The sequence below is a fragment of the Sylvia atricapilla genome, chromosome 2 (assembly GCF_009819655.1).
Source record: "Sylvia atricapilla isolate bSylAtr1 chromosome 2, bSylAtr1.pri, whole genome shotgun sequence".
Lineage (NCBI taxonomy): Eukaryota > Metazoa > Chordata > Aves > Passeriformes > Sylviidae > Sylvia > Sylvia atricapilla.
In genome coordinates, this window is record NC_089141.1 from 24,137,104 (window position 1) to 24,150,651 (window position 13,548).

At 46.1% G+C, this 13,548-nt stretch overlaps 1 protein-coding gene across 2 annotated transcripts in view; it reads right to left on the reverse strand.

Moving 5' to 3' along the window:
* Nucleotides 1–2,979: 2,979 nt before the first annotated feature.
* GSK3B (glycogen synthase kinase 3 beta) overlaps nucleotides 2,980–13,548 on the reverse strand; it is a 146,889-nt gene continuing 136,320 nt past the window's right edge. For both annotated transcript variants that reach the window (XM_066341005.1, XM_066341003.1), the window contains one exon: nucleotides 2,980–8,101. In XM_066341005.1, the coding sequence (XP_066197102.1) occupies nucleotides 8,034–8,101 (68 nt within the window). In that variant the 3' untranslated portion in view covers nucleotides 2,980–8,033. The remainder of the gene's footprint in view (nucleotides 8,102–13,548) is intronic.

Consider the following 13,548-nt stretch of genomic DNA (forward strand, 5'->3'; position numbering starts at 1 on the left):
AGCCACTCACAAGCTTCCACAAGGGAAGAGGCTGTTTGTTCCCCACTTGTCCTAGAGGACCCAGCCTTACCTCTGGAGTATGTCGGCAGAGGTAGGTGATGCAGAGAACAGGGAATTCCTAGAAGAGACGGCTGTAACTCCACTGACTGCATGGGACACTTACCCAACTGCACGCAGACTCAGGGCACAATAGGATACACAAAGAAAATACCTGTGCCAAGGCATCAGGAATTAGCCGGGCATGCAGCAAGATCCAGGGCTGCATTCCTGCACTGACCAAAGGCAGGTGTTTGCTGTGAAGTCCCATTCTCTCTCCCTTACAGCCCTGAGCACTCACCTGCACTCTCACCTGAGATGAGCTCCAGCAGGAGTTTGTTTTGGGGGTCTGGTCTCTGCTCCAAAGCCTCGCACTGTACAACACTGAAACACTGACACCCAGACAGAGCCTGGCTTTCATAACGTGCCCTGTGGAGCACTGACACCTACACACCTTCCTTTCCTACCAGAGCTTGGATTTGGCAGCAGTTATGTCTTACACCCTTTGTGCACAGCTGGTTTAGCAAAGCCAGTCCTTTGCAACAAACACCACCCTTCAAGACCAGCAAGGCACGAGAGGACAAGGGCCCAGACAAGCCCTTCCCGGAGCCCAGGGAGGGAGGTGAGGTTCCAGGCTGCCTGATGAGGTTGTGTACCATATGCTGGGCTCGCCGTCTCCAAGCAACTGGCCGTGGTGCCTCAGACAAACTGCAGTGCTCCTCTCTCCCCTCTGCAGTTTGTGGCTCACTTCCCTCCTCCTCCTCCTCCTTTGGGGCTCTTGTTCTTCTCACACAGAAAGCCACTTGGACCTTCCCACCAGCAGCCCAAAAGCTGCCACCTTCCAGACAACAAATGGTGCCAGCAGCCTCGACACTGACTTTTAATTCCAACGCAGATGGCCAGCAGCTCACTCCATAAAGACAAAGCACATCAATGGAGCAGAGTCTTGTGCTGCATTCTGCTTGGTGCTGCGTTATGCTCGGATTAGTATTTTAAACCATCCCAAGGCATTGGTGACCGACCGCTAAGTGGATTTGACCCTGGTTTGCAGATGGGTCTCAAGCAGTATTTTCTCACAGGGTGACAGAATGATGCTCCCTGGAAGTTTGTGAAAGGACTGGCTCTTGATGCTAAGGTGTTTCATTACATCTTTTAAATGGGTGATGGGAATATAAACACGATATGAAACTGTAAGTCTCACTGGCAATGCTTGCAGAAGTTACAATGGGAAGGAATGCTGGATAAACTGGACAGCTGCAGCCTCCGTGCAGAAGGGTGAATGGAATCCTCAGGTAAGGAGACAGGCAGCAGCTACAAGATGCTCTTCAGGGCCTTCAATGACACTGTAGGGGACCTCTGGGTACTTTTGGCAGCTTAAGGGAGAGTGTTTGAAACAACTGTAGAGGACATAAAATTAGAAAGATGTGAAGGAGCTGAAGATCTCCTTCCAGTCAGCTTAGCAAGAAGTTAGGAGGTGCTTGAGTCCTATTCATTTGGCTCTGGCATTCAGAAGAGAGACCTGAGACTGGTGCTGAGAGTTCCTGTGACAGTGCATAAAGAGAGCCCACAACTCGCATTCCAGGTGAGGGAAGTTCAGAAGAGACAGGAGGCCCCAGAGCATGTCCATCCAGAAGTGCCCAAGGATGACTGATCACCACCCCAAATCACCGAGGATTGTGATGAACTCCCACCAGAAGCAAGCTTTAAAAAGATAAACTCACCCAGAGAGGTGCTGTAGTTCCAGCAGTGATGCATTTGCAGGTATAAGTGGACACCCTTAATGCCAGGGCCAGACTAGCTGAGCAGAGCAGTCCCAGCCTCAGCACGAGTTGGATGCATCCAGAATCCTGGTGACCTTGTGGGACAGAGGTGAGTGAAGGGACAGCAGCCTCTGCTCACCATGAGGCTTCTGGGGCAGCCAGGCTGTGGGTGGCCACCCTGTGCCCCGGAGCAGCAGGGCCTGCACAAACGAAGCCCCGAGCCCGCTCAGGGAGCCGGGCGGGCCAGCAGCTGCTCCGAGGGGTACAGCTCCAGTGCCCAGGGCCGGCCAGAACAGCCCCCAGACACACACCTGGCATCAGGAGAGGATCGAGGGGATCCTGACCCAACACTCACTGCAAGGGCCCCTTCCCACCCTGCTCCCAGCTTCTCCTGGAGGGCCTCTGGAGTGGAGGCCTCGGCCCAGAACCCAGCAGAGGTTTCACGGGAACAACCGTGGCTCGTGGCACGCAAACAGAGCAAGAGGAGTCTCTTTGCAATATAAATTTGTTTTTATTGAAGCAGCAGTCACATGACCTCGCATCTAGCCTTTAGGATAGCGACAGAATGGATTCGGCCAGGTCAGCCAGCCCAAAAAAGGATTTTTATTTTTTTTTTCTTTTTTCTTTTTGCGCTAATAGACATGTCATGTTTAATACATACATTATCCAGTACCGGAAACCCAACTCAGAGATAGCTACGTGCTGATTTGCTGGAGGAACGGTCCACTGGACGTGGTCTCAACAAACTTTACAGATCACCACCAAATAACATTACTAATGGGATCCAATGATTAAAAAAAAAACAAACAACCCAAACAACCATGAGTGCAGGATTCAAAGCCAGCAGTTCACACAGGTTCTTAAGTTTGTATCTATAGGTGGACAGTAAAGGAAGATTGGTTGGTTTCAATTTGAAATATTTATGTCCCAGGGTTCCTCTCTCCATCAAATCAAACGGTATCATAGACAAGCTGGCATCTCTTTAAAAATAGCATGGAATAACACAGCTCATTTAAGAAAACATGCTCATTTCTTGAGGTTTTTCTTTATTATTACAAAGATTCACGTCCACCTATTCTCGCAGAGTGGAAAGAGGCATGAGGGTGAGGAACAAGGGTCAGAGAAGGGAGAGAGGAGGAGGGAAGAATAGGGCAATTTTTTGAAATAAAGACCACACACTTGGTATTTTTTAAATTTCATTTCCAGGCTAACCTACTTTTTATTTAATGCAAATTACAGTACCAGTTAACTATTTCCGAACCGAGTCACACAGAACAAAACGTATTTACAAGGGGAACAGGGCGGGGGAAATAATAAAACATTAAGCATACTTTCCACAAAAAAAGTTTATATTTAAAATGAAAAAAAAAAAAAAATCAGTCACAGAGGCATTCAAGTAGTAATAATGTTATACAGGTTTTGCTTTTCCTTTAAATCAAGACAGATTTGCACAAGTGTATGCAATAGTTTGTATACAACCCACAGTCCTTAATATATATATATTTAGATTTCTGTTTTTAAGATGGAAGTGGTCACGCTAATTGGTGTGTACAGGCCCAAGTGATCCATCAGCAACACATTAATGAACGCAAATTTTACAGGCAAGCAAATTATATATATATAAATATATTTTATATATATATATTAAAAATAAATTGAGAAAGACCAACACAAGGAAGCTACTTTTCTCGAGCTAACCCCTAAGGTACTGTTTTCCTTTCCTGTCGTTTTGCCATTATTGCAGTGTTGCAAAACGAAGCCAACTACGACCAGAACTGGCCGAGAGCCCCGTGGAAATCAGCTGCCACCCCAGGGGTACCCACTGGCAGTCTCCGGAAGGCAGAGCCCGGACCGAATACCCTACTGTGCTTTTCCTCATCAGCTTTTCCTTTTTCTCCGCGGTGGCTGAGGTTCCTAGTACAGGAGTACGAGTCTGACAGGCTGCTTGACTTCTGCTTTTCCAAGTACTGAAAACTGGGGGGGAATTTTAGGTTGCAAGTCGCAGGCACCTGCCATTATTTTAGGTAAAGCTTGGCTTCGAAATAAGGGGGACAGAGTGTTCAGGGGTCTTCTACCGGTCAATTTTCTTTTGCAGGTAAGTTTTTCTTTTTCCCTAGCAAGGTAGATAAGTTTAATAGTTAAGAACACCAGTGTCTTGATTGAGCATCCATCGGGGGAGATAGACCGCGATCCAGCCCGGCTCAGGGACCCACTACGGCAGGGCTGACGTAAAAGACACATCAAGACCACACTGGGTTAAAAAAGAAGCCCAAAGAGTGTAAAAGAAGAGAAGGGACAGCTCTGAGCAGACTGTCGCCAACAGCTTGGCATCACTGACCTTCGTGTCACCAGAAAGAAAGTGCAGCCTCTGCTTCACTGGAATGAACACGAGATGCTTCGAAATAAAACAGCAACCTTTGGTTTGGTAAAGATTTACGTGTTTTCCCATTCAAGACAATCTTATGTGGAATACTAACAAGGTAGTAAAACACAAGCAAACTAGTTTTAGAAACAAGGCCTTCGTGCTGGGCACAAGAAATCAAGAGTCATGTTAAACTTATCTCAAGAAAACAAAAGTGACTTCGGGGAAGGATATGGGGGGAAAAAACCAGGGAGAAGAAAGGGAACAGAAAGTCCTCCCGGCAGAAAAAAACCACCGCAGTCTCCTACAGCGCTGCCCCTGCTCCCACCGCAGCCACCCTGCGGGATGTGGGGATTTCCCTCCCCGGGGGCCCTTTCCGCTCGCGCTGCCCCCGGCACAGCCGCAGGGAGGGTGGGAAGGCCGAGCCTCCTGGAAGCTGCTGCTGCCCAGACGCTCCTGGGCGCAGGGCTGAGGGGAGAGACAAGCAAAATCTACACGGGCTGCTAGGGCTAGGGTCCGAATGAAATCAGCTGCTGCTAGCGGGAGGAGGAGGAGGGCAGGGCGGGCACCTTGGAGACTGCCGGGACAAAGCCACGGCTCCAATCAAGTAAATGACGGTGGAGACGGTTTCTTTTCGTTCCACTACTGATCAGGGTATCACCGAAACCTTACAGCACTCGAAGAGTTAGAAAGCGGGGCGGGGAGGGGGGAGCAAAGATGTGGGTTTGGGGTGAGAGACACTGTTAATAAAGAAGGAGGAGAAAAAAATAAAAGGGAAATAAAATTCAAAAAATCATGGAAGCGAAGGCACTCCAAACTATATAGATACACTATACATCGCTAGAGTTATTGTTACAATAATACAGGCCGGTACCTACTGTACAGAGTTAAAACTATATGGCTTTAAAAAGCTCGTCTACATTTTGTCTGATTATTAAACAGAATCACTGCCCTGAACGGTAACTTTTTGCTCATTAATAACAGTTCCTGGGTCCACATATTTACATACAAAACAATAAAACTCAAAAACTCAAAAACAACCAAAAATAATAATGTACAAGCTTGAATTTGGTGAGGAGCTTTGTTTTTTGTTGCTATTTTTACTGTTTTTTTCTTTTTTTTTTTTTTTTTTTCTTATTTACAAAAAAGGTTGTTCAAAGACCTGGATCTAACTTGTATAAAAGAGTGTGTGATCCTGCTATGATCCTTGAAAACAGAAATAAAACCAGAGGGGCACCCCTGACCCTCCCCCCCCACCTAACACACACACGAGACACACACAGACGCCGGCACAGTCACAAAACCAGAGAGAAACGCTCTGACTCCCCTCCACCAGTCTCTAACAAAAAAATGAAAAAGAAAAGCCACATGTCCTGGCACAAGCAGCAATTTTTCTTCGATATTTTTATTACTTTTTTTTTAAAGGCTCAGTAATTTACTGCCTCCAAATAATAGTGCCTGTGGCCAATGCTTCAGCAGTCTTGTCTATACAGCAGATCCATACCCTGCCACTGTCCTACTTTTTGAGTCTCCTGTATGGATTTGGATCACTGGGTCAACCAAGCCCCTCCACTTACCTTCCAGGACACTGACTAGCCGAGCGCACGTGTTAAGACGCTCTTCAGCCCTTTCTATAAAGTTGCAGGTAAGCATTTGGAAAGCCTTCTGTTTCTCAGCGTGGGTGTGCTTTCCTTTGCAGCCAGCCAGAATGCAAAAAAGCTTTAAAACCTTTTTATGTGTGTGTGTGTGCCAAACAGCAAATCGCCGAGGGGGATAACATGAGGGTTTATCGGTTTCACGGTAGGTGGTCACTCACCTCTTCAATCAGCTCCCACATCCCCAAACCCACCGCGTGCCAGGCAGGAGGGAGAGGGCAGAGCTTTTATCAGTTCCAGGGCTGCTAAGAGACAGTTTCCAAAAAAATCCCACGTCAACAGCATAAAAGGTACAAGAAGAAACACACCGAGCTCGTGACCAAGCCCCTGCTGCCGCTGCGGCGGCTGAGCTTCCACAGCCGCTACTGCCGGTTCCCCCCGGGCCACACGAAGGTCCCGCGTGTTCCCGAAAAGCAACTGCTTGCCTTAGAGATCCGCAGGTCGAGGAACGGCTCGGTAAGCACCAAAGGCGACTACAGTTTGTTTCTCTGAAGAAGGATAAGGCTGGAGCGGACACCAACCGCAAGCCTACCACAAGATCGGGTCTCCAAAAGTCTCGTTTCCGTGCCGGGGCTGCATCCGGCCGCTCACCTGACCCTTTTGCAAGGAATATTGCTTTGACTTCAGGAAGAGAGACATGGATGCTCGCACCACACGCCGTCGCAGGGAGGAAACCTGGACCCTGAACTGATGGACTAGAACAAGCATTCACCTCACGCTTCAGTCAGACTGATTCGAGATAGTAGACAAAATAAAAAAAGCAGTGTAGTATCTATGTATACATGTATATATTTATATAATATATATACACACACACTCATATAGAGCCAGCTTTCCTACAAGTCAGCAGGTACAAATTACCGTCAAGAGCATTCAGATGTGTATTTTAATATTCTACCAATGTAAAAACATAATGGCGACGTGGCAACACGCATCAATAAATAGAGATCAAAAAGAAAAAAAGAAAAAGCAAGAGGTTAAAAAAGATGAAAATTAAATACAGATTCTAGCTGTGGATTTAAAATCAGAACTATTGGAGAATGTGGCATCCTGCAAGTTAAAACTGCAGTTAAAAAAAAAAAAAAAGTATTACAAAATAAACCAGTAGCCTGTTACAGTTCACATTATAAACCCTGGTGTCCTTTTCCTGTACACACCTTAGGAAAGGGAAGCCTGTTCAAATCAAGAGCCAAGGAGGGGTGGGGAGAGAAAAAACCCAACCAAACACACTTTCACAGTGGCCACTTCCCAAAAAGTCCCTTAACATCCATCCACCAGCTGGGCCCCTGCCAAGGATTTTGTTCGTCCGCTCTTCTCTGCTGAAGCTGGGAGCCGGCCCGAGACACGGAAAGCAGGAGCTCCGGCTGGGCAAAGGGCCTCGGCAGAGCCGACCGCTGCTGTCCGTGCATGTGTGTGTATTATATTATATATCACCCACTCGGGCAAGACTTTTCCCCACATGAAGCTGCAGATTTCCTCATCACTAGCACTGATTTTTAAATTGAAGGCTTCCGCTAGCGGTTCAAGCCTTAGACACATGGCAAACCTCCCTCCCACCCCATGGCAACCTATTTTCCTACCACATCGCCCGCTCCCCATGCCGAGCCAGGGCAGCTCTTCAGATAACCTGGGATATGGATTTGCTGACAAGAAACGCTGAGCTCTGTTGAATGACCCCTGCTAAGCTCCCGACCAAATTCAAGCTGTGCACTACATCAAAGTCCAAAATTTCACTTAAAAAGAAAATAAAAAAAGAGGGTAAAAAAACAAAAGAACTTCAGCAGAGAATGAGGTTTGGGATTTGTTTGTTTCATATTTTTTCCTTCTTTCTGTTGTGGGAAGGGGTATGAGGCAAGAGTCCTGGTTCTGAAGTACACAACAGCAAACTTCCAACATGAAGAGATTGTCGAGGGGAGACATTGGTGTGTTGTATTGCTCCACTTTCCCTCCTCCCCCCACCTAGTCCCCTGCCCCGGACACCCTGCAGAGTGAGAATACAATGAAACTGGTTTGTATTTATAGATATTTTACAAGGTTAAATAAGAACAACAATAATAATAATAAAAAATTGAACACTAAAATGAACAGGTTGGTTGGTTTGTTGTTTTGTTGGATTTTTTTTTCCTCTTTTTAATTTTCTTTCCAAATGTGACCAGTGTTGCTGAGCAAGACTCAAATTACTGGTGATTTTTCCTGTGCAGCTGGCTGCTTGGTACTGGTTCAGGTGGAGTTGGAGGCTGATGCTGTAGCTACACTATTGGTCTGAACTCGTTCTCCTGCGTTAACATCTGCAAACAACAGACGAGAAGGGGAGAGAGAAAAAACAACCAGCATTACCTCCAAAACAGACACATATTGGAAACAGCAGCTATGACATTGTCCACAAGGGGAAACCCACAACTCCCACCAAGGCGGTGTTTGGTTAGGATGCTCTCCTGACTTCAGGGCATGCAGACGGAACAATCCAATCTGGAGAAAGACGGAAGATGGTCTCTAAGCAGGGCAAAAGCAACCTGGAGGGCTGAGGGTTGCAGGTATTGCAGTTTGTAACACTGGCTGCGCAGTGAGAAGTCACCCGTGTTACATCCTATAACCGCAGGACCAGGCACACTGGCATTGCCAAAGCCAACACCGTTGTCTGTGGTTGCTACAAGGTTTCACACTGGTGATGAAGTTGCACATTGTTAGTCCTTTGTATAATAAATCTGCCTGTTAGTTGTGCCAATGAGCGCAGACAAGGAACGTGACAAGCCTGCTCCCCTGGCAGAAACAGCTGGTCTGCCAATGTGCAACTCATGCACTTGTTGCCTGAGAAAGTTTGTCAAGTCTGCTGCTGTATTCAGTGTTGCTCAACACAAGTTGGATCTGCCATCCCCTGAACTGCTGAAGCAGATTAACATCAAGGCCTGAAGCCAGTAATGAGGTTTATGCAAGCACATGATATGTTAGAGGATCAGATCTCTGCAGTAAATGCCTCCAACACCTTCTCAGGGAGGGACAGTACTTCACAGAGAGAGAAGTCGCAGGATCAAGGGCATGTGTCAAAGTGCATTCCAAGAAAACAGAGAGTTAGCAAAGAAATACCAAAAGGAAATTCATTGTAACTGTGTTTTCATAGACTGCATGCACCAGGTATTTCCTCTAAAAAAACCCTCAGTATTAGAAGAGTCAGTGGGGGAAAAGGGCACCAATTTCACATGGAACCATTCTATACAGTATCTTATTAGCCAATTCAGAAAGACTAGAAGATACTTATAGATAAGTGAGTGAACACCTGAATGCATAAAATACAGGATGGGAAAAAGATATTAAATGAGTTTTTCTCCAAGAGACTGTCATGCATTTCACCCATTTAATTTATGTAAGATTAACGGCAAAGCTCTTGATACTGCAACAGGAAAAAAGATCAGAAATACTTATTATATTGGTACAGAAGAGGGCAGACTGGGCAAACCATGTATTCTGAAAAAGGGTTTATAAAAAGAAGGAACAAATTTGGTGACCTCAGCCTGAAGGGCTGTGTGACTAGCAGGAATGCCAGACATGACAAAACACACTCGTGGGCACTGGGTGGGCAGAAACATTTCTCCATCACAGAGGAGCTGGGCAACACTCTGTGGTCACCCGTTAGCAAAACCCCCTTCTCTTCAACTACGCTACCTGACCACAGCCACGAACAAAGGCGCTGAACTGAATCATGGACTGTTTGGGGTTGGAAGAGACCTTAAAGAACATCCAGTTCCAATTTCCTTGCCATGGCCAGGGACACCTCCCACTAGAGCAGGTTTCATAAAGCCAAATCCAGCCTGGCCTTGAACAGTTCCAGGGGCAGCCACAACTTCTCTGGGCAACCTGTGCCAGTGCCTCACCAGTCTCACAGTAAAGAATTTCTTCCTAATATCTAATCTCAACCTACCCTGTTTCAGTGTGAACCCATTTCCCCTTGTCCTAGCACTTCATGTCCTTGTAAAAAGTTGGCTCCCTTGTAGTCACCCTTTAGGTCCTGAAAGTTTGCTAAACCATTTTCCCCAGAGTCTTCCCTTCTCTGGGCTGATCAGTCTCAACTCTCTGAAGGGAGAGGTGCTTCAGGCCTGACAGTAACATCCTTCTGCTGGTGGCCCCAGAGCTGGGCACAGCACTTCAAGGTGGGGTGTTACAGATGAGAGTTGAGGGGCAGAATCACCTCTCCCGACCTGCTGCCCAAGCTGCTTTTGATGCAGCCCAGGATACATTTGGCTTTCTGGGCTAGAAGTACATGTTGTCAACTCACATCCAACCTCTCATCAGCCAACATCCCCAAATCCTCCTCTTCAGGGCCACTCTCAATCTATTCTCTGCCCAGCCTGTATTTGTGCCCGGGTTGCCCTGACCCAGGGGCAGGACCTTGCTCTTGGTCCCGTTGAACTTGGTGAGTTTTGCACAGGCCCCCCCTCAAGCCTTCCAAGGCCCCTCTGGCATCCCTTCCCTCCAGTCTGTCACCCACACTGCACATGCCAGCTAGAAATGGGCAGCACTTGCTGAGTCATAAATTAAGTAACATTGACAACAGCGACAAAAATAGGAAATCAAACAATCAGCAGCACCCAGAAACACAACTGACAAGTGGGAAGAGAGGGTGATGCCTATTTGAAAAGGAAATGCTGCAAGGAATGTGTGGGAAGAAAGACAAATAGTCCTGTGAGCAGAGGATGCCAGATGACTGCCCTGGGAGTTTCTCATTCCCTTTCATCTTACCCCAAATTAATTGCATCCCCTCCTTTACAAAGCAATGACCACCATGACCAAAAAAAAAAAAAAAAAGCTCACGCAATTAAAGCACCAAGGCAGCATGATAACAGTATCAATGTTATGTGGGAAGCTGGCCTTGTGGCCTTGCAGGAGAGAGATGCCCTCCTACGTGAAGAATCTCCCTGAAGGAGCAATTTCCAAATCCCACATGCAAGCAGACCAGAAATGACCACAGAAATCAAGTGACCCAGCCAGCCAGATAACAATTTCTATACTTAAACTCCACTATGCCTGTTCTAGAGTAATTTTCAACTATGAATAAACTCCAGTTAATGCAACATCTGCTGGCAGTGCCTGATGAGAGCAGTCCAGCTGGAGTCTATATTGTTGGCAGAGGACTTCTCTGTATGTGTACAAAAAGTGCTTGTATTTCATTTGCTGAAATGAAATGCGCCTTTTGATCTCAATTTCCTGAAGACAGCAGAGGTTGAAACTGTTATCATTACATTTCTACTACACAGAGATAAAGAAGAAAAGAAAGAGGAGGGGATGGAGCTACTTGATATAACATATGCTCCTTTTCTATCATCACTGTAACAGGGGAGTTCCTGAGAAATATATATGCCACATGTTAAAAGAAAATAAATCAGGTGATGCAGTCCAAGAACATTTTCTTGGGGCTTTTCACAACAATATACAGAAGCCCTCAGCCAGGCTAGGACAGAGCGCAGAGCAAGTTCAAGCCTGCCCTGGCTCCCAGACTGCAAGAAAATGCAGTATTTTAACATTTCAGCTCATTTCTTGACTCTGGATCAACAGGACATTTGAGGAACAAAGAGGCACTTATTCCAGCATCACCTTGCTGAAGCACCAGAAGAAGAGCACAACTGGAGTATGAGGTTCTGTGGACATTGACTTCTCCCCATGAAAAATCAGCATTTGGGCCTAAGAGCAGAAAATCTAGGCCCTCAGCAGTGCTGACAGAGGACAGCAAAGCCCTGCTGGGGAGCACAGCTAGGAGCTGGCACACAGCTTTGTGGCACAGGACAGCTCGAGGTCAGGGCAGCCTCTTTGTCCTGAACTCCCGCCTGACACCTCTGCCTGTGCCGGCAAAGAAGCATCATCAGGGTTTAAGTGCCAGCTGCTTCCAAAAGTTCTTTCAAGCAGAGGGCAAAAGCATCTCTCATTATAGAGAAATTCATCTAATTCAGCTTTTCCCTCTAAGGAGTGCCTCAGCTTTCTTGGAGGGTATGTGACACTCCTTAAAAACCTCCTGAAAGGGAAAGACAAGGCTACAGTTCAGAGAGCGACAGAGACGCCAGCTCAGATGAGAAAGCCCATTAGCACTGCTGACAGCATTAGCTGGGTACATTTGTGATGCTGACAGGCTGTGCTGTTCACCTGCAGAGATACAGAAACAAAGCTGAAGAGACAAGTGGAAGGAGGAGGATAGCCTGGTTTTCCTATTGCTCTTGCCTGTGGATGTAGAAATCCAGGCTCTGAGCAAACCTGGCAAGTTTTACTTCTCTTGTCATGGATACATCCCTGTTCTGAGCTGTAGAAGCCTGAGAGAATTGCTTGTCCATCTTCTCTTGGTTAAGGAATTCAAGTTTTACAAAATTCCTTCAATGTGAGTATCACAAATGCACTAAATCTTATTTCATGGAACACTGTGGTGTTTTTCAACTACGACACACTGGCAGGTAACACCAGCTCTAATCTGTTTTGTTGCTGAAAGTTCAGACACACTATTGCATTTGGGATTACATGGGATCAACACAGCAGGATGCCTGAGACGATGACCCCAGAATCCCTGCTGGCACAACTTCCCTGCAGATGGCAATTATGCTCTTCCCATCTTAACGGTGACTAACAGAGAGGTAACGACTACTGCTGGCTGATCCAGAAAGAAAAACGTAGTCACACAGGCAGATATACATTGCATTCAGCTTGGTCTGCATGCTCCCCTCTCAGATGCTGTGGCTGCACAGTTATGAAACCATCCTCTTCCTCCTTCAGCCATCTCTAGGAATATGACTGCACTGGCATTTTTAATCAATGACCAGTAAAATTCAGAGAAAGCTAGCACATCATTTCAAGCAGGGGCCAATAAATTTCATCTTTCTTTTCCTCCACTTTGCTTTAGACATGCCACTATGTCAGAGAGTTTCTCACAAATGTTTAGGAGAATTTAATAATGCCGTAGCAGCAAGACTACATACTCCCACTGCAAAGATAGGTTCCATTACTAGAGCAAGTACAGCTTTTTCCCTCAAGAGAAGAGGAAATTGAAAGCAAATGTGGTTTTTTAACACTGCTTGCTAGAGAGAAGCACAAGTTACACACTAATAATGTGAATTACAGCTACATATTTGCTCTTCCCTTTATTGCTTTGAGAGCTACATTTTGCTGCATCACTGCCACTCAAAAAAGCAGTTTCTGAACCTGTGACTGCTTAGTCATACAAGCAAACATTTTGCAGAGAAGTCTCCTGCCTATCAGGATGCCCTGGGTTAGGCGGGAGACTTGTTCCCACATTGCTTTAGCAGTTATTTAGTTACTTAACATCTACTGCTCTGGGAAGTGCAGGGGGTATAGAGAAAGAAGTGACCCCTTGTATGAAAATCTCTTCCTAAATCTCTTCTTCAGCAGGTAAAGCACAACAGATTAAAATAACCTCAACAGGGCCTAAACCTAAATATCGTAACTCTAATGACATTCCCACCACTTGCTGGGAGAAACCCACGTGAGTAAGAAACCAGCAACTACAGAAATCCAAAGCTTTCTAATACTGAACCTAATTTCACAATTTCTTTTCAATCAGCAAGGATATTATTTTTGGTTTTGAACCACAAATAGGAGGACATATCCCAACTCAGTGCAGTGCTTGCAAACAGAAGCTTTAAACATGTGGACATCAATAATATGGGATGAGTTGGGGTTTTTGGCTTTGTTTTTTTGGGGTGGTTTTTTTTTTTTTAATACTTGACATTTAGGACTTGGCCTA